The sequence below is a fragment of the Eublepharis macularius genome, chromosome 2 (assembly GCF_028583425.1).
Source record: "Eublepharis macularius isolate TG4126 chromosome 2, MPM_Emac_v1.0, whole genome shotgun sequence".
Taxonomy (NCBI): Eukaryota; Metazoa; Chordata; class Lepidosauria; order Squamata; family Eublepharidae; genus Eublepharis; species Eublepharis macularius.
Window position 1 is genome coordinate 196,852,715 of NC_072791.1, and position 22,127 is coordinate 196,874,841.

The 22,127-nt window shown below is 40.6% G+C and overlaps 1 protein-coding gene across 1 annotated transcript in view; it reads right to left on the reverse strand.

Moving 5' to 3' along the window:
• Positions 1-22,127, reverse strand: part of STK39 (serine/threonine kinase 39) — a 198,787-nt gene that overhangs the window by 65,818 nt on the left and 110,842 nt on the right. The window contains exons 11-12 of the mRNA XM_054972688.1: positions 5,049-5,171; positions 4,912-4,941 (exon numbers count right to left, since the gene is read on the reverse strand). Of these exons, the coding sequence (XP_054828663.1) occupies positions 4,912-4,941; positions 5,049-5,171 (153 nt within the window). The remainder of the gene's footprint in view (positions 1-4,911; positions 4,942-5,048; positions 5,172-22,127) is intronic.

The window sequence follows — 22,127 nt, forward strand, 5'->3', positions numbered from 1 at the left end:
CCTCCTCACTGGCCCCGCTTTTGTGTGCGCCTTGGTCTGCAGTCCCAATGCTGGCAACTGTAAAAAGCTGGCAGGAACTAGGAAACTGGCTACAATCTGCCCCACATTCACAGTTACCAGTCTTGGCCGGTTCCAATTTCATAGACTGCAAGTAATTCATTGGCGCTCCTCTCACTGGTGTCAGTGCTGTAACTGGTTTCAACCTCTTCGGTTCCAACAATCGCCTTTCTGGGAGCTTCATTTGTCCCATCTCATTGGTTCCAATCCCAATCGTCTGCCATTTTGGATTTAGATGACGAGGAGGATTTAATCTCACATTTCAATGTTACGTGTGAGCTAGCATCGGCGCCTCCACCAAGGAGCCTATAGGTAATACCACTTTTTTACCCAAATGAGGAGTATCACTTGCTCTTGGTACAGATGAGATGTGTGGCCATAGTACTGCAGTTGGATGTTTTAAAATTCTCCTCCAAAGCCCGGCAGTAAGGTGTTTTAGCAGGCTTCTATTTTGAATCCAGCTTTCATAGCCTCCCCACCAGTGAAGAGGGAGACATCGCTCACAGCGTGGGGAGGGGGACTCCATCCTCCACTCCTGCTATTTCACTAATGATCAAAAATATTACAAGCCCAAGCAGCAGGTTTCTGCCCCTTGCTCTTTAACCACCCCTCACCCCCTTTTTCTTTAGTGGCCAGGGATGTGCAGCCCAATACCTTCATGGTTTCTCATTGGCACTGACTGACAGAGAGGACGGATAGCTGGATGTACTAGCCACAAAATATACTTGCCTGCAGCTCTCAATTTTAAAATAACAACCTTTCAAGCCATCCTGAGCTCCTACAATTTACTTTCTCTGGGAGAGGCTCTCCATTTATATGCAAGGTTTCCCTAATAATAGCAGAGCCCTTGTGCGGGTTCCTCAGAGAGAGGCTACTAAATTACTCAAACAACAAGTGACAGTGGAAAAATATGAAATGGATTGCTCAGCCAGATCCATGGCTTCTGCTATTCTTATCAGGCATCACACCTGGTAACATTCAACAGCTCTTCTTCAGTATAAGAAGAGCAAGAACAAGGATTTTTTCCCTCTAGAAGCTAAGCAGGGTTGGTCTTAGTTAGTAATCGGATGGGAGACCTCCAATAAAGACCAAGGTTACAGAGGCAGGCAATGACAAACCACCTCTGTTAGTCTCTTCCCACGACAACCCCACCAGGGGTCGCCATAAGTCAGCTCTGACTTGAGGGCTGGATTTCATTTTCAGGGCATATTGCTGCTTTGGGGAACACTGACAACTCCTTCAGCCAAATGATGGAAAATCGCCAGACCACAAAGTCTCTTGGCTCATTTGCCTCTTCCCAATCACAACAACCAAAGTCTTCAAACTTACTCACTTTGTCCTGGAAGGTATCTCTACCAGCAACCTTCTGGTCAAAGGCCCTATCTGCCAGCTTAACACCTTACCACCGGCAGGGTGTCAAGGTCAAAATCGAAACTAACCCAGTTGTATTCTTGCGTGCCTGTTCCTCAGGGACATAATGCTGAGTTCAACACTCCTCTTTCCGGACAGATTGTATTGCTTTGTTTTCTGTGGGATACTGTCGCTATTGACTTTGAGTGCTTTGTATAGCTAGACACGGTTATCACTTATATTTCTTGAATAACCACCATTGTCTATGCTCCTCTGGTGCAGAATGCTGTTCTCCTGCTCTCCAGAAGGCTCTTATTGGTTTGTTGGCTGAGGGTGCCATTTGCAGAGTTTCTTTTGATTCTCTCCTTCAGTGTTCTTGGTAGAAAAGACAGATCACCTTAATCTGAATAAGTTTAGTAAAGTTTTCTTGCAAGATACTTCTGCATCTCTATATACCCCAGTTGCAGGGGCTATTGTCATTCTAAATCTGGAGATGAATGTTTTAATACACATATACCTCCCTTCAGCCTGGCTTCTGTACCTTGTGTACTTACCAAGTATAAGGCACTGGGAATCGCACCCTTCTTATCCAAGGGCTGTTTTTGGATGCCCCTACTTGGATGATTGGCTCCTATTACAGAAATCTGCATCACTATTTGATGACCATATTCATGTCACCGGTAATACCATCTCTAACTGGGAACTGTTGGTTAATTGGGAACAGGCTATCCTTACCCCAGTAAAACTATTCACTTCACTGGGGCTAAACTTGATTCCCCCATATGGAGGGCCTTCCTTCCTAATGTTTAGATATGAAGGCTGCAGGCATTGGCTTGTCTGCTTTCTTAATTCAGACACTGTTGGTATCATTGGCCTCTATGACCTCTGAATGAGGTTGTTGCAAAATTGGGTTTTTTTATGTCACTATAATCTTATGACTACTCATCTACATATGAAATTGTCTATATTCAGATCTGTACTCAGATCGTTATTATAATGAGCCTCACTCTAAGGACGCCCGTTGGGAAGGCCTGCACCAACATTTCTATAGCCACTGACGTTTCGGCGTTCGGCTGGGGTGCTCAGTGTGATCCTTCTTTGATTCAGGGTACCTGATCACCCATGGGATCATTGATGTACCAAAAATCAAAGCGATCGATTTTCCCTTGCATCTTTTGTAGGTCTACTAAGCAATATCAGGGTTAAGATTCATACAGACAGCATCACAGTTCTATATTATCTGATCTCTCTGTACCAAGACTACAGCTCTGTGGGAATGGGTTATACGAATCCATACTCTGCCACAGGCCATGCATTTACTGGGTGTGAAATACGATAGAGCAGACGCACCCAGCATGGTTTTCACACTCACCACGACTGGACAATCAATGCCAAGTACATCCTGTCCATTTCTTTTCAACAGTGAGGATTCCCTACCGTGACCCTTCGTACAACACGGTTCAGCACAAGGCTAGATGCTGTCGCTCCCGGACCCTTTTCACTAGGGGCTGTCCCTCAAATGCCTTGAACCAAAGCATTCCCTTATGCTTTTTCAACTTCCCTCCTCATAACAGGGCACTTTGCAGATCTCGGTATTTCTGCAATCGCTGCATCCTTCTAACCCTTTTTGGCCAGGCCAGAATTCCCCCCCCCCCCCACTCTGAGTACTCTGTCCCAGGATCAATGCCTCTACTTCCGATAGTGCCATACTCTCTACACAAGGGTCAAATAGGGTTCTAAAAGGTGGCAACCCTGAAACCAACCATGTGGTTGCTGAACCTGCCAGATCCTCTTTTTTTCCAAAGAGGTGACCCAAATTATTCCAAACTCCCACAATTGCTCCACACATACCCCTTATAGTCACAAGTGGAATCGTTTCATGACATGGTTAGAATCCAAGGGGTTTTGACCCTTCTCTTGCCCACTGGCATTTATTTCTGAATATTTGTTATTACTTCAGATGAGCAAAACAAACAAACGAAAAGTCTTCCTTTTAGGTGCACTTAGCTGCTATATCAGCATTTCATGTGGGGGTTGACGACTACACATGAAGTCTTTTCTCCTTCCACGTTTCTAAACACTTTTCTCAAGAATATCTTTAATATTTTCTCTCCAAGAGCCCCACCTGTTCCTCAATTGAGTCTCCTTCTGGTTCTCGTTCTCTTAACGTTACCGCTCCTAGAGTTCATTCATGCTTGCCCCCTTATTATGTTGGAATGTGGTGCTTCTGCTTGATATGACTTCGGTTGGATGAGTGGCAGAACTCATGGTCTTTCAGGTGGACTTTTGCCTTACTCAATTTTTCTCATAGACATGGTCTTGCATACCAGCCTCGCATTACTCCCTAAGGTGTGTCTAGAATTCGCCTACATCAAAAGGTTTGCTTTACCTGTATTTTCCAATGCTGCTCCGGAAGCAGAATTTTCCTTACACAAGTTAGATGTGAAAAGGCCTTTAGTGTTTTCACTTAGACAAAACAAAGGATTTCCACAAAAACAGAACCCTTTTTGTGTGTCACTTTGGACATTGTTAACAGTTTTTCCCAAACTTAACAAGTTGGATAGGGGCAGCTACTAGTTTTTGCTACAAGACGGCAAAGTTCCCTTGCCCCGGGGTGATCAGAGCGCACTTGACTAGGGCTCAAGCCTCGTCTGAAGCACTTCTACAAGGTTTCCCTCTGGAGACATCTGTCAGGCTGCCACGTGATCCTCAGCCCCACCTTCATAAAGTACTACTGTATTGACACAAAGGTCAGAAGGGAGTCAGCAGTGGGAACAGCTGTCCTGAGTTCCTTTTCAGCTGATCCAGTCACCCTCTTCCATTGGTGAGTAGCTCGCTATACTCCCAATGTGGGGCTGCACAGAAGGACGACGACGAAAAACAGTGTTTCACTCACCTGTCACTGTTGTTCGTTGAGTATCTTCTGTGCAGACACACATTCCCTCCCTCCTGCCCTGCTGTGAGTGTCTTTGCTTGTATTATATCTTACCTCCAGAGGCTCAGGAGAACTGAGGGAAGTGAGGGATAGCTACCCACGTTTTCACGGGAATTCCTGCATGTGCGCAGTGGAGGCAGAACGCCCCTTTACAGATTTTTAAAGCTAGAGAAATCTCTCCGCAGCTGGCCTGCGCGTGCACAGTCCCAATGTGTGTCTGCACAGAGGATACTCGACGAACAACAGTTACAGGTGAGCGAAACACTGTTTTTCTCGAAAGGTTATGCTACAGTAAAGTCTTCCAGAAAAAATGATGAGTACTCTAAATTCTGCAATAACGAGATCACGTCCCAAGTTCTTTTAACACCGTTTATCTACTACCTGTTTCTCAAGACAGGCTATTCATAGGTCTACCTTTGGCCAATGTTCAGTGTACTATGGTTCTGTTATATAAAAGGATAAAACAAATCTAGAACTGCAACCCATAAAATGTAGCTAACTTTCAGAAAGACACTAGACAAAACTATCCAGCTGTTCAACATATGAGAGAAGCAAACAAAGCTACTTACCTCGGCATTCTCTTCTTTTACTCTTCGTGACTAGAAGACAAGCATCAGTAATTACCATTTGCATATTAATAGGTGTCAAAATAAAAAAAATGTTTACATAGAAGGTAATGAAGTGCAGCCTGGTTTTCAAGAATTACCTTTTCTTGGCAAAAAGCAGCTTTGCCTTCTTCACTCTTTTCATCCATTTCATCATCACTCCATTCCCAGTCTCCATCCTCTGTCTTGTGAAGATGGCCGCTGGAACCAGGTACTCTTCTGACCTAATGAAAGCACAGCAACAAAAATGTTTATTATACATTCTTTATTATATATTTTTTCCTTCTGAAGTCTCCTTGTTTTTCATTATGTGAAAAATAAAGCTAACTAACTTCATTCTTCACAACATTTAGTTCATAGGCTCTTTCCACAGCCTGCAGACCTGATTTATTCTACCCAGACCCCAAGAGTGCTAATTCCCAGCATCTTCAACATTCTAGTTCCAGGCTATTAAAATAAATCAAACGATAGTCATGAAAGGCAGTGCAATCTATTACTGCTGGAAACGCACAGAGTTACTATTACTACTACCACCACCATCCCTTTGGGCATATCCAGTCCACACGACCTTTTTATCAGGCCTTCAACCTGCTTAACAATTGGTTGAGAACCACCTACTGGACTGCAGCACTAGCTGGCAAGCCGATGCTTCGGGAAAATGGCTAAGCAGTTCGAGGGCCAAGGGACATTCAGAAGGATTAAGAATAGGAGGAGAAGCCCATCTGGATCCCCAGCTGCTTTTGAGGTCTCCAAGTTGGACAACACTTCTTCACGTTTTCAGCACTGGTAATCAGCATTTGCTCATTTCAGAGAGATTCCCGCTACCCTGTCTTTTTCTAAGCCTTATTTTAACTGTTCTGGCAACTGTGCATACAAAATGGTTTTGTTCCTAGTTTTATGTAGCTCCAGGAACGTGCAAAACCTTTCACCTGGGCAAAAGCAATGCCACTAGAGATCCATCCAATTAATCCTCAACAAGTTCTTCAAGCAATCTAAAAAATGGAGTGATCGACTGTATCAAAAGCTATAGGTAACTGTAACGAGGCAAAAAGGAAAGAATATCTCTAATCCAATCTTGCAAACCAAGAATGGAGACAGCAACCAAAGCTGTCTCCATTCCAGAGCAAAGTCTGAAACTGCACTGAAATGGGTCAAGGACAGATATATTATCCAGGTATTCTCGCAGTTGTTCTGTAGAATGCTTGATTACCTTGCCCCAAGTAAGGAAAATTAGATACAGTTTGTCACACCTTCTTTGCCAAAGTGGTTTTTTAAAGAAGTAGCTTGATCATGGTATCCTTAAGAGGTTTTAGGAAAATTCACCCCACTAAGAAGGTAGTCACTATTTTAGCAACGGCAACTTTGCCTTTTTCCATACGTGATTTCACTGAATAGGAAGGGCAGGTACTCCTCCAACAGGGATTTCATCTACGTTGGTCAGAGCGACCAACTTAAAAAACTATCCATAGAATTTTGCCCAATGGATGCTCCCAGCATTTCTTAAAAATGCAGTCAGAAAATTAGATAGTAGAGGGAGTAGAGCCTGTCTCCTTGCTGTTTGTTTCATTCCCAGATGGAATTCACCACTTACAATGTGAAATGATACACAGTCTATTTTATCATTTCAGGACTCTGCCACTCAATTTTGCCTGTGTGTGAACCAAGCATCCTCTACTTTAGCCCACCATTTATTCCCCAGAGCCTATTAATCTTTTGGCTGTTGACATTCTTTCCAGCATGCTGCTATACTAAGCGGAGTTATATCCCTCTAAGCCTACTGACTTCAATAGACTTAGAAGGGTGTATTTCTGCTTAGGATTGCACTACAGATGACCAGAATCGCTTTAAGGGTTAAGCTATCATTGTCATTTCTTCACAAACAAGTGCACAGAAAGAATTCAGCTTGAAGCACTTCTAGTTGTCTTCGCAATTACTCATAGGTAAAAACAGACGTTCTAATCGGTTTCTCTGTTCACCTCCACATTTCCACCCAAGTACCTGTGACCTGAACAAATTTCAAACAGGTAAGGAAAACGGAGCTTGAGAAAACAAAGATCACAATTGCATGATAAAAGCATCTTCAATACCGCATTGACATTTCTGGTGGGATTTTTAACTTTATAAACAGCTGTACACAACATGCAACACGAATTAATGTCTTAACATTAATTCATGCTAACAAAGGCATCTGAAAAACCTCCACTGCTGTCAGTGAATGCATGAAGATCTAGTAGGGTAACACAATCCAACCTACAAGAATTGAAAGTCAAGAAACACCCTTCTGATGGCCAGAGGGCACTTGTAGAACTTGTTAGTGTTCCCTAGAGGATGAGTCAGCCTGCTCAAGCAAAGCCCAACAAATGGCTGTTCTTGACACTTCTTGGCAAGTATATACAGAAGTTTCATCAGGAAGAGCATTGCTCAACATTCAGACATACCAGGTCCTTAATTTTAATCAGTCCAAATTGCCAAAAAGTTACCCCAATATTATCCCAAAAGGTATACTAATACCCCATGATCTTCCTAAGAAGGCAACTCAGGTTCACTACTTTTAAGGCCACCTCCACTACTCATAGAGATAACTGGTTTACTCCCATGTCTAGCCAACTGGAAAAGTCCATACTTTGTTAAGAACTATGTTCTTTGTGTGTTATATATTTTCATTGTGTTTTTTCATTTCACACATTTTCATTGCTGGTGTTCCTGATTTGTTTCTTTCACAGCAATTATATGCAATTGACGGAAAGACAGGAATCAATTTTAATGGTATTATTTCTGTTGAATTTTGTTAGTATGGTTGGAGGATTGGGGAGAGACACTGCCAGTTTGTCCTAAGTGAACCCAAGACAGAAACAATAATTCTCTAAGAGAGTATATCCTCAAAATTTGCTATAATCCCTATTAACAGGATCAAGAACGCTCACACGTATTCTCTTCATACATATAAATGGGTCTGATATTTTGAATCTATGATTAGAGATATGCCCACCTACCCATCCTCTTCTAAAGTGAAACACCCTGAGCTCTTCAGCTTCCGTGAAATTTTTATAATCTTTGCTGCTGTTCTGAAAGATCGCAAGTGTATCATCATTATGCTTGGATTAAAGTCTATCAAAATATACCAGCACTTAGAAAGTACTCATAGGACCCGAGGCTGTTAAGCAAAACCCATTGTTGTTTGCATAAGCATAATTTGGGTTGGCCTATTTCTCTTTTCATGACAAGGGCATGAAGTGACAGCTAACTTCCCTTCTCCTTTGGCAGCAACAAACCATTTTTTCCTTGCTCTGCTTCCCTCTAATTGGGAAACCTGAACAAAGTTCAAATATTCTTGAGAGGTGGCTCTGGGATCACCAATGCAGGGTTTGAGTGATTCCGCACACGTTGGATAATGCACTTTCAATGCACTTTATCAATCATTTGAGGTGGATTTTTTGTTCCGCACATGAAAAAATCCATTCCAAATGATCTATAAAGAGGATTAGAAGTGCATTATCCAACATGTGCGGAACCACTCTTTGATAGCTCTAGCATGGACCTCTAAAATAATGTTTGCATGCAACATCATTTTTTTTTATTATTGGATGGGTTCACATACATTTCACAAACATTTTACAACAAGTATACCCCTTTTCTTAATATATGTTATCCCACCCCCCTCCCCTTTTCCCTTGTTGACTCCCAACAGCAATCTGACCCCTTTTCCCCTAGTAACTATCTCTAGTCTAAGTTGCTTTTCCCCTGTTGTTTATGGCAAAGTTTTATCTTATATTTCTAAATCTCTCAATAGTTATCAAGAGACCACAACCGATCTTTCACGTCCCATTTCTTTTCTAAATATTTTTTTAAGTTTACCCCAATCGATGGTTGTTGTGGGTTTTCCGGGCTGTATTGCCGTGGTCTTGGTATTGTAGTTCCTGACATTTCGCCAGCAGCTGTGGCTGGCATCTTCAGAGATCTCTGAGATCTCTCAGTGTCACAGCGTGGAAAAGATGTTGGCAGGTCATTTATATCTACTCAGGAGGGGTGGGGTTGAGCTGAGTCATCCTGTAAGAGTTTCCCAGGGTGTGGAATGCTAATGGAGGGAGGCTTCACTGTATCCTGAGGAGGTTCTTTTGCATATGGATTGGTGTTTGATGTGCTAATCTTCTCTGCAGGGCTATTGTCGGGTATAGAGTGTTTTGTTAGCCTGGTGTTTTTCCTCCACAAATTCCCTTGGATCTCGTTCTCTCAATTTCCTTGTTAATTCGTCTATTTCCGCCATGAGCAACAATTTCTGAATCCAGTCTTGAATTTCTGATAGCTCCTCCTGTCTCCAGTGTTGAGCATACAGTAGTCTTGCAGCCACCGTCATGTAATAAACCAGGACTCTATCCCTAACATTAACATTTTCCATATTTAACCCCAATAATAGTTCTGGGCTTTTTGCTATATTACTTTTCAAAATTGATGACATTTCAACAAAAATCTTAGACCAAAATAGCTTAGCTTTTTTGCAAGTCCACCACATATGATACATTGAACCTTCATGTTTTTTACATTTCCAGCATTTTTTTGACATTTGATTATTGGCATTTGCTAATTTTTTTGGTGTTAAATACCATCTGTACATCATTTTATAGCCGTTCTCTTTTAGACTAGTAGCTGTCGATATTTTCATTGTGTTTCTCCAAAGATATTCCCAAGTGTCCATTGTAATTTCTCTATTAAAATTCACTGCCTATTTTACCATTTGAACTTTGACTGTTTCATCCTCCGTGTACCATTTCAACAAAAGTTTATATACCTTAGAGCATAAACAAGCCTATGCTACCAGAGTAACAAGGAAAAGACTGATGTTTGATACTGTGGAATATCAAAGTGGAATCAAGAAGCTGGACAGAGCACTGCTGAAGAAAAGAATACCTAGAAAGGTCCCGAATCCAATACAGCCTTTTAGGGGGCCGGCACAAGATGTAGTGAGGTGCTTTCTCTGACCCTGAGAGCTAGTGCCAATGAGCAAAGGAATATACAGGCAACAACTGATTACTTTTTATTAAGACAGAAAAGGAGGAGAATGACTAGAGAATGGGCACCTTTAAGGCATGTACTTCAGTGAACTGCCCCCCTTTTGCCATCACGAGCACAGATACCATTTTCCTTTCTCTAAATACTACCATGAAGTAACACTCCATGGTAATTCAACTGCTGTTATGTCTTTTGCACTCTTCTGGCCCCTGAAGATGCTCCTGGAGCTAAACAACAGCTATAGTAAGTGTAACTGTTACAGGACCAAGCAGAAGGCACCACTGGCTGCCAGCAGAGAAAACGGAAGAAGCAGCAGATCTATTAAGATTTCAACAAGAATTCTGTTATGTGATGCTCTAGAAAAGCTGCCACCCTTGCTGTGTTCTCTGTTTAGGAAATCAAAAATAGTACACATTGTATCATATCACAGACCAGAAGTAGCAGTGCTTGGACAAGAGGTGGAGGGCAGGGGGAAGATTTTCTAATTTTGGTTCTTCCTATTATCTGCCCATAACAAAGGCTGTTCCTAGAATGAATGGCGAATTTATTTGTAACTTTAACGAATAACAACGACAAAGAGAGCCTTCAGTCTTACAAAGACAAATTAAGACATATTAGAAGACACAGTTCACATGAATCAGAAGTGTACAGGTGAAAAAAAAAGAATATAAATGGCTGACATTTAGAATGTGCCTAGTACAAAAAGCAGTTCAGCACATTGTAATCTGCAGCCGAAAGCTGCTTGCAAGAGAGGGAGAAAAATTAACAAGCTACTGCCAACACTGCTGCAGCTGTGAAGGAAGACAATATGAATGTCAGCTGGGAAGAGAGAATGCAGGACAAATTAGAGGGTAAAAAAGGCCCACAATGACAGAAAATGGCAAAAAGCAAATTACGCATCAGGGGAAAAAACACATCCAGTTTCCACCGTTGTGCAGTCTTTGTTTTCTGGTCAGAATTGAAGCTATTTGTATCAGAAGATGCCAAGAACTATTTGCCAAAGGTCGTTTTTTAAAACTTCATGGTGGATTAATTCAACTAAAAATGAGAAGACAACAATTCAGGGTGGTCAGTCCAATAGCAGATGGCACACTTAAGAGCGTGCAAAGACCAGCAGACAAGTTGTTTATAGCTGTGTACATTCAAAAGTAAAAGCCAAGAACACAATCCATGTTTTATTAGAACCTGCCCAACGATATATAACCATGTCCAAACTTTTGAGTTCCTCAGACACCAATCCCTGGATCACAAGAAGCAAAAAGCACAGACTACCAAGAGAGCAGACCACCAGGGAACAATAGTAACAGTATACAAATGCCCTTTTGCTTGGTCATCTTGAAAGGCATCACAACACAAGCTCTCAGTACAACAAAGCTTTATGTGCTATTATACTGCCACCTTGAGGTTACTTCGAGGCTGACAATTGTTTTATGATTTTTTTGACTGCTCAATAGTTCGCTTTATTTTTTTAATTTTTAAAAAATTTATTTATTTATAGACCACCTTTCTCACGGAGATCCAAAGTGGATTACAACAGTGTGAGAGAAAATATAATATAATCAACAGCTAGGATGTTCACTGAGCAAAATACAATAATTAACAATAGTGGAAACGGTAGGAAAATAGTGAAATAATTAATAATAGGGAAACAGATCCAATAGGGAATACTAGCAGAAAAAAAATTTAAACAAGCATAATGCGCAGAGCACGGAGATGAAATCTATCTGAAACAAAGCATCACTAATTTCCATGGCACATTTAGCACCATGGAAACTCGCTAGTAGACACATATCTACATCAGCAGACAAGACCCAACGGCAAAGCATTTAGTCCCTGTCCATACCAAGGCATCTCTCTCTGCTATTTCTAATGACACAGTCCTGTAATCTGGGTAGAAAGCTGTCCTGAACAATTCAGTTCTGCATAGTTTGTGGAAAGACAGGAGAGTGGGGGCTTTCCTGGCCACCAATCCATAAGGTGGGGGCTACCACAGAGAAAGTACGTGTGTGGGCAGCTGTTGAGTTTGCCCAACTGCAGGGTGGTAATGCAGGAGCTAACTAGATGAGCGAAGCTGCTATGGCAGAATGTAGGGGGAGACGTCGCACAGATAGAAGGGTCTAAGGCCATGAAGAGCTGTGAATGTGATAGACATGACCTTGAATTGAGCCTGATAACGGATGGGAAGTCAATGGAGTGACTGCTGAATGGGAGTGATATGCATGCTCCATCTAGCTCCTGAAGGTTTTGCACCAGCTAAAGTCTCCGAGTTGACTTTGAGGGGAGACCTAGGTAGAGTGCACTACAGGAGTCTAGTCGTGATATTACTGAGCTGTGAATCCAAGTGGCCAGGTATCTGTACCCAGCTACAGGTATCTGGCTGTACCCAGGTACAGAGCCATCTCCCAGGCTAGTCTGAGTTGTGAGAAGATCTTGTTTGCAGCTGCATTTACTTGCTTCTCTAACAGCAGTGCTGGGACTAGTATAACCCCTAGGCTCTTAATTAAGTCAGCCAGGATCAACTGAACCATCAAAGGTGAGAAGCGCAAAGTCCTTCAAGATCCCTGCTTTTCCGAAACAGCATCACCTCCGTCTTGTCAGGGTTCAGTTTCAATTTGTTTGCTTTCAGCCAACTGACAACAGTTGTCAAGCAGCAACTCACTACCTCTACTGCATCACCAAGGAATTTGGATAACGAGATGTAGAGCTTAATGTACGTTGTTTTTATGGTAGTGTTTTCTTTTGCAGGCTACCTCAAGAAGGTCCCTGGAGAGATGGCACAAATTCCTTAAACAAATACAAAAAAAGTTCCGCTTTGGATTTGCCTACAACAGACAACGTGAACAGCAGGTTGGAGAATGGCATCAGTTACAAGGACTTACTTCATCTACGTTGTTAGGAGTATTGGACCATTCACTTGCTCTACCTACATTCTTCACAAGAACATGGCAATGCTGAGGAAACTTAAAATGCCTCATTCTCTCAACAGAATAAATAAAACAATAAAACAGTTTTAAAAATGTAGCATAAACAACATAAAGGAGCAATCCAATTAACAGTGTTAATTACTAGCTAAAATACTCTGACCCGAATAGCCCAGGCAAGTCCAATCTCATCAGATCTCGGAAGCTATGCAGGGTCGGCCTTGGTTAGTAATTGGACGGGAGACCTCCAATGAAAACCAGGGTTGCAGAGGCAGGCAATGGCAAACCACCTCTGTTAGTCTCTTGCCAGGAAAACCCCACCAGGGGTTGTCATAAATCAGCTATGACTTGACAACACTCTCCACCGCCACACTAGCTAAAATATGAAAGACTACAATAGCAGCATCTAGTGTAAACAACAGCAGAAGGCACTACAAACTCTGGTTTCTCTTCAGATCACATAAATCTTTCACCTTTTACTAAACTCAAAACACTTTGAGGGAAGAAAATTCGTCTGAAAGCTCAGGAGATCAGAAATATTTTCCCTGGGGTCTGAAAGACAGCAAAATTAGTCTCAGGCAAACATCTTTGATGAAGTCTCTGTGTCAGGCATCTGACGAAGAGAACTGTGATTCTCGAAAGCTTATGCTACAATAAAATTGGTTAGTCTTAAAGGTGCTACTGGACTCTTTTTGATTTTGCTACCACAGACTAACACGGCTAACTCCTCTGCATCGGAGTTCCCATGGACTCCATGCCCTAAGAAAAAGTTTGCACATGGGTGTATCATTGGGTTAGATCTGTCCTTGGTGCTGAGCCACCTCACTTCTGAAAGCGGGGACTCTGAGTCTCTCTACACAAGACATCTTATACGGGGACACTCAAGTGTAGGAAGATGCAATGTTAGCTGGAAAGCTAACACGAGGGTAGTTTTAAAAGATAGAATCAGCAGAGATCACTCCTTAGAGAGTTTATTAATTTCATCTTGACCTCCCCAAAGGGAAGGTGAAATTCACAGAGCCTCAGGGAAGCAAAGATGAAATTAACAAACCCTCTGAAGAGTGATCTCCTCCAGCTTTTTTTTTTTTTAACCACCCTGGTGCAGAGAAGTGAAATTGACACAGCCTTTGGTTCTGTCTTTTTAAACCACGCTTCCTGGCTAATACTGCGTTTCCCTACACTTGAGCGTTGTCGTGTTAAGATGTCTCGTGTAGAGAGACTCTCAGAACAGGGCCTCAAAGACCAAGAAGTGGGTTCATATGGGTATTCTGGCTGCAGAGCATGTAGGGATTTATAGACAATAATCAGCACTTTTAATTGTGCCCAGAATCAAACCAAGCCACCACTGGTTGATATGCAATTTTGGTACACACATACACCTTGGTTTCATTTCTGTTTCAGCTTGAATATTACATTCTTGACCTGGCTTTATGAACAAAGAAGGCACAACTTCTATCATTATCATAGGTGCCCTGACTTTTTTCATGTTGCTCTGGGGTAGAAGTCTAAGGAATTCACTCCATGTAATTTTAATTTCATCTCAGCATTCAGCATGTGCTAGGTCATGTATGTTTTATTTATGCATTTTATTGATGGGGTGCTGTCTTTGATATTTATGTACCACCAACAAAGGCCTTTGGGCCAAAATGCATCTGGTTTTATTGGTTTTGTACATATGGCTATTAGTTGTACTATTATTCTTGTATAGGAATATTTTTACTTTATATATATACAAGGTTTTAGTATACATATCTACAACCACATGCTGCTTTTATTCTGATCTATATATTCCTATTAAACTTTATACAAGTGCTTCAAATTTATATTTTTAGTTATTTTCAACCATTTGATATTATCAATCAATCAGTCCTTTATTGGCATAAGAATACGTAGTGTGAAGCATGATATAAAGACTGAATTAGGGTTACAAATAAACAAATATACCATCAGAATAGCTCTTTATATCTTATCAGAGTGCACCTTAATAGCAAGTTGCCGAAATATAGTCACCTTCTCAGTTATATCTGGAGAGACGTCATTCAGAATGAAGTAGATCTTAGTGGGATCAGAAAGTCCCATCTTATTTTCCAGAAATGAATTTAGTTATTTGCTACGAATTTCTACATAGAAGGGACAATAGAAATGACTATGTGAGATTGTTTCAATGCAACCTAGCTTAAAGGGACAATATCTAGCTGAATAAGGAACCTTTTGAAATTTGCCATATGCAGATGGCATAACATTAAATCTGGCCAAAGAAAAGGCTCTACGCTGTTGTGGAACCTGCAGAGAATGGAGATATGAAGCTGTCTGGCCTAATTTCAATGACTTGGGGGAAAGCAAGTTTTATTGGCCACAAATCTTTGTAAAGGTTTTGTGATTCCATGTCCAAAATTCTGCATTTAATCCTATGGAATGCATCTGATTGTGGAAGCACGTATAGTGAGTCCAAGTATAAACCCGTAAGACTGGTTTTGTTTATTTCTATTGTTCCAACCTCCTTGCTGTCCCTTGCCTTGCAGGGTTGTTGTTTTTCATTCCCCCTTTGTTGCTGTCTTTGACAGTAGAAGTTTTGAACAGTCTTCACAAGGCAGCCTTGTGTAGAGTGCACTGCATAACTGAACCTGGATGTAATCACAGTAGTTGGAGAACGATGACCACAAAACATCCCTCCAAGAAGGTCCACAAGCTGAAGTTGGCTAAAAACACTGCAGAAGAGGGCGTGGGCAAGCTAACTAGGATCTACTAGCATCCCCAAACCGCAAGCCTCAGTGTAATTTCATGCCAAGCAGGCCGACACTGGAAACACAGCAGCCTTAGTTTTTGACCAAAAGCAACTCAATCTTACATGGATTTGTTTCTGTTTACTGGCCCTTATTCAGTCCAGACACCAGTTCAGGACCTTCAATATCCAAATGACTTGGTTAAACGGAGAAAGGGTATTTTATGCCATTCATACTCTCTTACTTCCCCACATGGTATTCTGGCTCCTGCTGCTTCAAGAACAGATGGCATGCTATTAAATTTTTCCAGATGTAACTCCCCCCCATCCCACAGTACATCCGATTTAATGTGTGTACTTAACCAAGCTAAGCTAGGGTAAGAACTCACCATAGGTTCAATTTAGTCAATTATAGGAGTAAACACCATCAAGGTTAAGCAAAATTACAAGAGAGTAATACTTGCCAATAAACCGGGGCGGTCTAAACCTCAGATTTCATATTAGATGTGCCAGAAGCTCAATTTTAGAATCCAGCTAAATCTCAAAATGGTTCTACACATTTGCTTTGCTGAAATTCTGTAAGCCAGGTGACAGGAAGTGTTTCAAATGTCTGTATACTAGGATCAGAACTACAGAACACTTCACTAAACTTTGATTTTTGAAGCCCAAGAATTTTGAAACCTCCTTTTTCTAGGGGATTTTGTTAACCTCTTGGAAACATGGACAAGAGAACATCACGGATCCTTCCATTCCTGTTAAAGCCTAAGCAGCAGATAAACCATGGATGAAACTCTAAAAAAAGATTTTAAATAAAATGTTATGCTAATCTAGGATTGAAAAACAGTTATGGATTATGCAAAATGGAGCCTCCAGATTTAAATGACTGCAATTCAATTTAAGAATGCACACAAAATTATAGTCATTGTTGCAGTACAGGGAACTCATCAAATATTCATTGTTCGGTTATAACTAAATACATTTAATTACCATACGAGAACTTTATAAAAACATATATATCATCCAATTTAATTAAAGTAATTAGAAGAATTTGTAGAGAAGGCATAAAAATGCTTTAGAAGCAGTTTTTATTTTTACTGATTACATCCAACAAGGATACTCGTTACTAACTACAAGAAAGGAGAAGTAAAGGTGGAGGGACACCAAATCATTATTTTGTAGTTCTTGATAACGTTAGTTTTCAGGAAATGAACCTGAATTTTTTTTAATACTGTCAGTATTATCAGGAGATTCAAACAAAGTACATTTTACCAATTGCCGGCACCTACCCAGGCAGATCAAATCAATTTTATTCTGCTCTCCTTTTAGCAGATTGTTGTAAGGAAATTACTGCCAAGCTAGAAAGATTCTGCACCCTGGCTAGTGTAATTAGACAGAATATTATAACTTCTTTTAGGAAATTTTAATTAGATTTTATTCATTTTAGCACATAGCTGTATTTAATCCTTAGATATGTCTAAATTTGGAATTAATGCACTTGTTATATCTTACAGTATATGCCCATACGAATTTTGAACTTGGATCATAATAATAAAACTGACTGAAAAAAATCCCAAACAGGTGAACTCCGAGTCTTGATCATAAGTCATTCAGTCACCCCTTGGCACTTTCCAGTATGCTTACTCAAGCAAGGATTGAATAAGAACATGAAAATCACCGGATGCTGCCTTATACTGAATCAGACCATTGGCCCATCACAGTCAGTATTGTCTAGAGACTGGGAGCAGCGCAACCAGGGTCTCAGGCAGAGGTCTTTCCCATCACCTTCTACGTGGTCCTTTTAACTGGAGATGCTGTCGATTGAACCTGGGAACTTCTGCATGCAAAGCAGGGGCTCTTCCACTGAGCCACAACCCCTCCCCAATAACAAAGTGAAGCAAGTCGCAAGTTGGGAAAAGAGGATCGGAGTGATTCGGGGCTCTTGGTTTTGTAGGCTCTGGTATATCTTAGGAATGATCTTGAGTCTGATTAAGGAGTGAACGAAAAGAGTTTATTCAGGAACGACAACTTTGGCAGAAAGGAGAGAAACAGAAAAGATACTAAATACCTCAGTAAACAGGGACCAGGACTTACGGAGATAAGCAGGAAGTAGCCTAAAAATACTAAACTGGAGACATGCAAGAAGGGCTGAAGAGAGGAGGAAAGAAGGATCCCACTCTGCCATCTATCTATCTGTCAGACCCGCTGCCCCTTGCGGGTATTTTGTGTCTTCTTCTTTCTCTGTACACAAGACATTGTATTCCCAACAGATTTAACTTTGATTCCTGCTTGCAAAAAATTCCCCTCATGATAATTGTGTGTTTTTTTCTTGTTCTCTCCCCTTCTGGCTCTTGGTTTCATTATATTTTGGGTTTTAATCCATTGCTGGGTTGATTACGGAGGTTGCTCCATTGCTCCATTATCATTTGCCTAATTTTCTAGTGGGTTGCATATATTGCATTTGAATTTATATTATTATTGTCATGAACTACCTACTTTAGCCATATATAAAAACTTTTAATATAAATGAATTTAATTAAAAATTAGTAAGTATGTTCTCTTTATTTCTTACCCTGCAAATAAGGAGATGGACCCAGCGAGCTTTTAAACTCAATCCCACCTAATGTACCTCCTTACTAGAATCCTGCCACGAGTGTCTTTTCTTCCATGTAGATCCCACAATCCCCTACACAGACTTTACGGTGGTCAAAGATGATCCCTCGTTTCTCCCTTTTTCACCAACAGAAAACCTGGATGGATCCAACCCAAGGTCATCATGCCCATTTTAGAGATCACAAACAGAAATGTGATGTGCTCCTTGAAGTAAGATCTTCTGAACCATAAAGAACCATAAGCAACAACTACAGCATCACAGGTATGAACAGCTCTCATAATTTATTGCCCGTACACAAGGATTTGAGCAAAACACAAAGAATAGCAAGGGTGTGTGCACATGCAGCTATCTCACGATTTCCTGTACATTGAAACCATGACTTTTTATTTTAAAAATGTATACCCCACAACTAACTATTCAAGGAGGGGCTTACAGTAAGATAACACAAGAACAATGAATTCAACAATAAATTACAACAATGAACAAAATCACGGCTGAAACAGAAGACTTCACCGCTATGTTGCCTCACATTCTATCTGCTACTTTAAATATTTACTCCTATGTACTACCTGTGTTTTATATTGTCTAATGTTAGTCCTAGAATTTAATATGTTCTGTTTCCGTATTTCTTCTACTCTGTATTGGATTCTTGCTAATGCTATGTCTTTTTAAACTTGTATCTGTTTATCCAATGGCATTGTTTATGGAAATGTCCTTGATACTGTATGGAAATGTCCTTGATACTGATTGTACTAACTTCATACTGTGTAATCTGCCTTCAGTATCAGTAAGAAAGGCGGACTATAAATGACATAAATAAATAAATAAATAAATAAATAAATAAATAAATAAATAAATAAATAAATAAATAAATAAATAAATAAATAAATAAATAAAATAATTCAATCCTAACTTTAACAGCAGCCACCTAACTATCCAGTACAGAAGCCGGAGGCTCAAATGATTCAGTCAAAGTCTTGCATATCTTCCAAAAACCTGGTCAAGGGTACTTTGTTCTTCACACTTCCTTTAGAAGGCAAGACCAAAAGGAGGGTGCCATCTCTGGAAATGCTTCTCCCAACCGAGTCAAGAGCCTCAATGAGTTGAGGGAAGAAATCAAACTCTAAGCATACCTGCCTTGTGTTAACAATCCCAGATTTAAAGAACTGGGAACAGAGGATGTTTATATAAACTTAAATTTCTGCACACACCTTCCCCTGGTTACATGATGAGGTGCTCTCTCTTTTAACTCCCTCTGTCTGGGATCTTTTCTGACATTCAGTTCAGTCAGATTCAAAAAGCTTCCAATTGTCAGGGAATGATTCATTAGAGGCCACGGTCCCCTTGGCAAAGCAACAGTGGGGCGTTTGGTGGAAGCACAGTTCATACACAGGGCTTCACGGAATGCTTCCTTCAGCAAGCCTAGGCTTCCCTTCCACCTTAAATCCTGAAATACAAGATGTTGCTAGGGAAAAGCTAGAAGTGTCATTCAGAAATGTTGATAAAGGATCTTTGAAAAAAAAACCTAACTGGCAGCTGCCTCCTCCAGCTTTACAGTTAAGCCAAAAAGCTGACAGATTCATTTGTAGCGCTCCTGTTCTGGAAGCCAGAATCAAAAGCTTGAACACTTTTACCCGGAAGCATTAAAAATCCTCTATTCCAAGTCTTCAAATACTTTACCACCAAAATTATCAAGATGTAGAGATTTTTTTAAAAGCTTAACTTCAGCATTTAGCAGGGATTTTGCAACATCATTTTCCAGCATGATGGGGGAGCACGGGAGCACGGGGGTGCTTTGTGCATGCATGGGAGGAAAATACCCCCACTTTGGCCCCTAGGGCCCCTGGCAAGCCTGTTATTCACTGCCTTTTGCTTTGTAGATTGGTGTGTGCACACATGCAAACATGCCCCAGTACCATCTTTGAGGCACGATGATGAACCTATGTAAGTATGAGTGAAACTACTGAACCTGAAAGGGAAAGCATACAAGGGAGTAGAGGATGAATCACTTTTCACCTATTATCAGTACGTTCCTAAAGAATTGCAAGGAAACTAAAAAACAATTTAAGTAGACTCTAAAATGATGCATTCTAACTGCTCCCTCTAGTGGTGAGCATAATTACATCCTAATATTTTCTTCTGATGAAAAAGAACATAAAACCAGGGGTCAAACATGGGCACACACAGCAAAATTCAGGGAATATACTAAAGACACAGGAAAAGGATAAGGAATTATACACTACTAATACTATAGGAGTCCTGATTTTGGTTTGCATTACATTTATCTGTAAGGATAAAATTACTGTATAATGTTTTTTAAAAGATACATTGAATATTGCACAAACTTCCTTCACTAAACAGGGTTATTTTTTTAGTCTTTGAGGCATATTTTGGCAAGTTAACAGAGCATAATCAAGAGCACTTTACTATGGAGTTAAATATAACGAGGATGCTAGCAAGAGGGCTGGATCCAACCAGGTTTCTTACCAGGGAAAAAGGGAGAAGGTTTCCTTTAATTATTAAAAATGGCTATGAGAACTGCATTGACAAAAGCCACATAGGACAAGGGCTGTAATAGGGTGGGGATTTGGCAAGACTGGGCAAAAAAATCTAACTGGTCTCCCATTTAAATACTGCCCAGGGCTGACCCTGCTTAGCTTCCATGCTCTGGTGAGCTCAGGCTAGCATGGGCTATTCAGGCTTCTACAATGTTCATTTTATATGACTGTAATAAAAGTCTTGGTGCAATGCAGCCAAGTATTCATTATCTATGTATATATAACTCTAAAATTATTTTATATAAAATATCCTATATTGTTGGCACACAATCGGACAGAATTTAAGGGGGATCTTAACTTAACTCAAATTATATTGGTTCAACAAATGATTCCATTCCAACCGGGGGGGGCGGGGCAGGGGGGAACAGTCATTCTTTATTGTTACTTTTCATTTAAACCAATATTAAGGCAAGCAAAGTGCGCCGCTGCCCTCTGCTGTACATTTCAGTTATAAGTCAATCTCTACTATAGCTTCGGCATAAATAGCGCAGATCTATCACGGGCATTTGCAATTGGAAATTTCTAACTTCTCTGCAAGCAGAAACTGGCTTTTGCGATCCAAGATCAACTGGGTCTGCAAGAGTCTGTTAAATGATTTACAGCGCTTTATGTTTGCCAGGCGACAAGGCTTTGAGCTAACGCATCTTCGAACGATTACGGTATGGCAATCGTCTCTGCAGCAAAGAGCTGGAAAGAGAGAGACACGTTTGTCGCTTATTTTGCCAGCTGCAGTTAAAGGTATTCAAATTACTTAATTACAGTGGACAACCAGCGCCTAGAGGCTTGATACAGGATATGATGAAACTCACAAAGCAAAGTTTATTTGAAAGAGGAACTGCAGAGCCTGGTGCCCAAGTGAACCGAGCCACTCCATTGTGTTGCACTTCAACGAACTAGGCACTACTGTTCAGCATGATTAGAAAGGGAAATGTGCCGTTCAGACCCTCCAGCGTGTTTTTTGTTTTTTTTTTAAAGCTGCTGCTTGGTCAGGTAAAATAAGGCAGACAGATTTAAAAAAACATGAGCAGTCAGAAATCTGGGAAAGAAGCTAGCTCTCGTTACTGTGCTCAACATGGAACATTTTTGCCTACATCCAGCTCATTCATTAATAAAACTACTGGATTAAAGAAACCCTTTCTATTTTAGCAATTATATAACTTTTATAAATTAGTTTCTCTATACTTATAATTGTGCATTATGTTGCTGATTCCCCTGAAGAAACCTGGTTGCACAGGGAATTTTTACTTGAATAAATGAATATTTTTCCTTACCTGCACCACTGGCTTTTTAACCTACTTTCTTATCAAATCTAGGGAACACCAAGTTATCAGAATTACTTAGAATGCAACAGATCTAGTCTA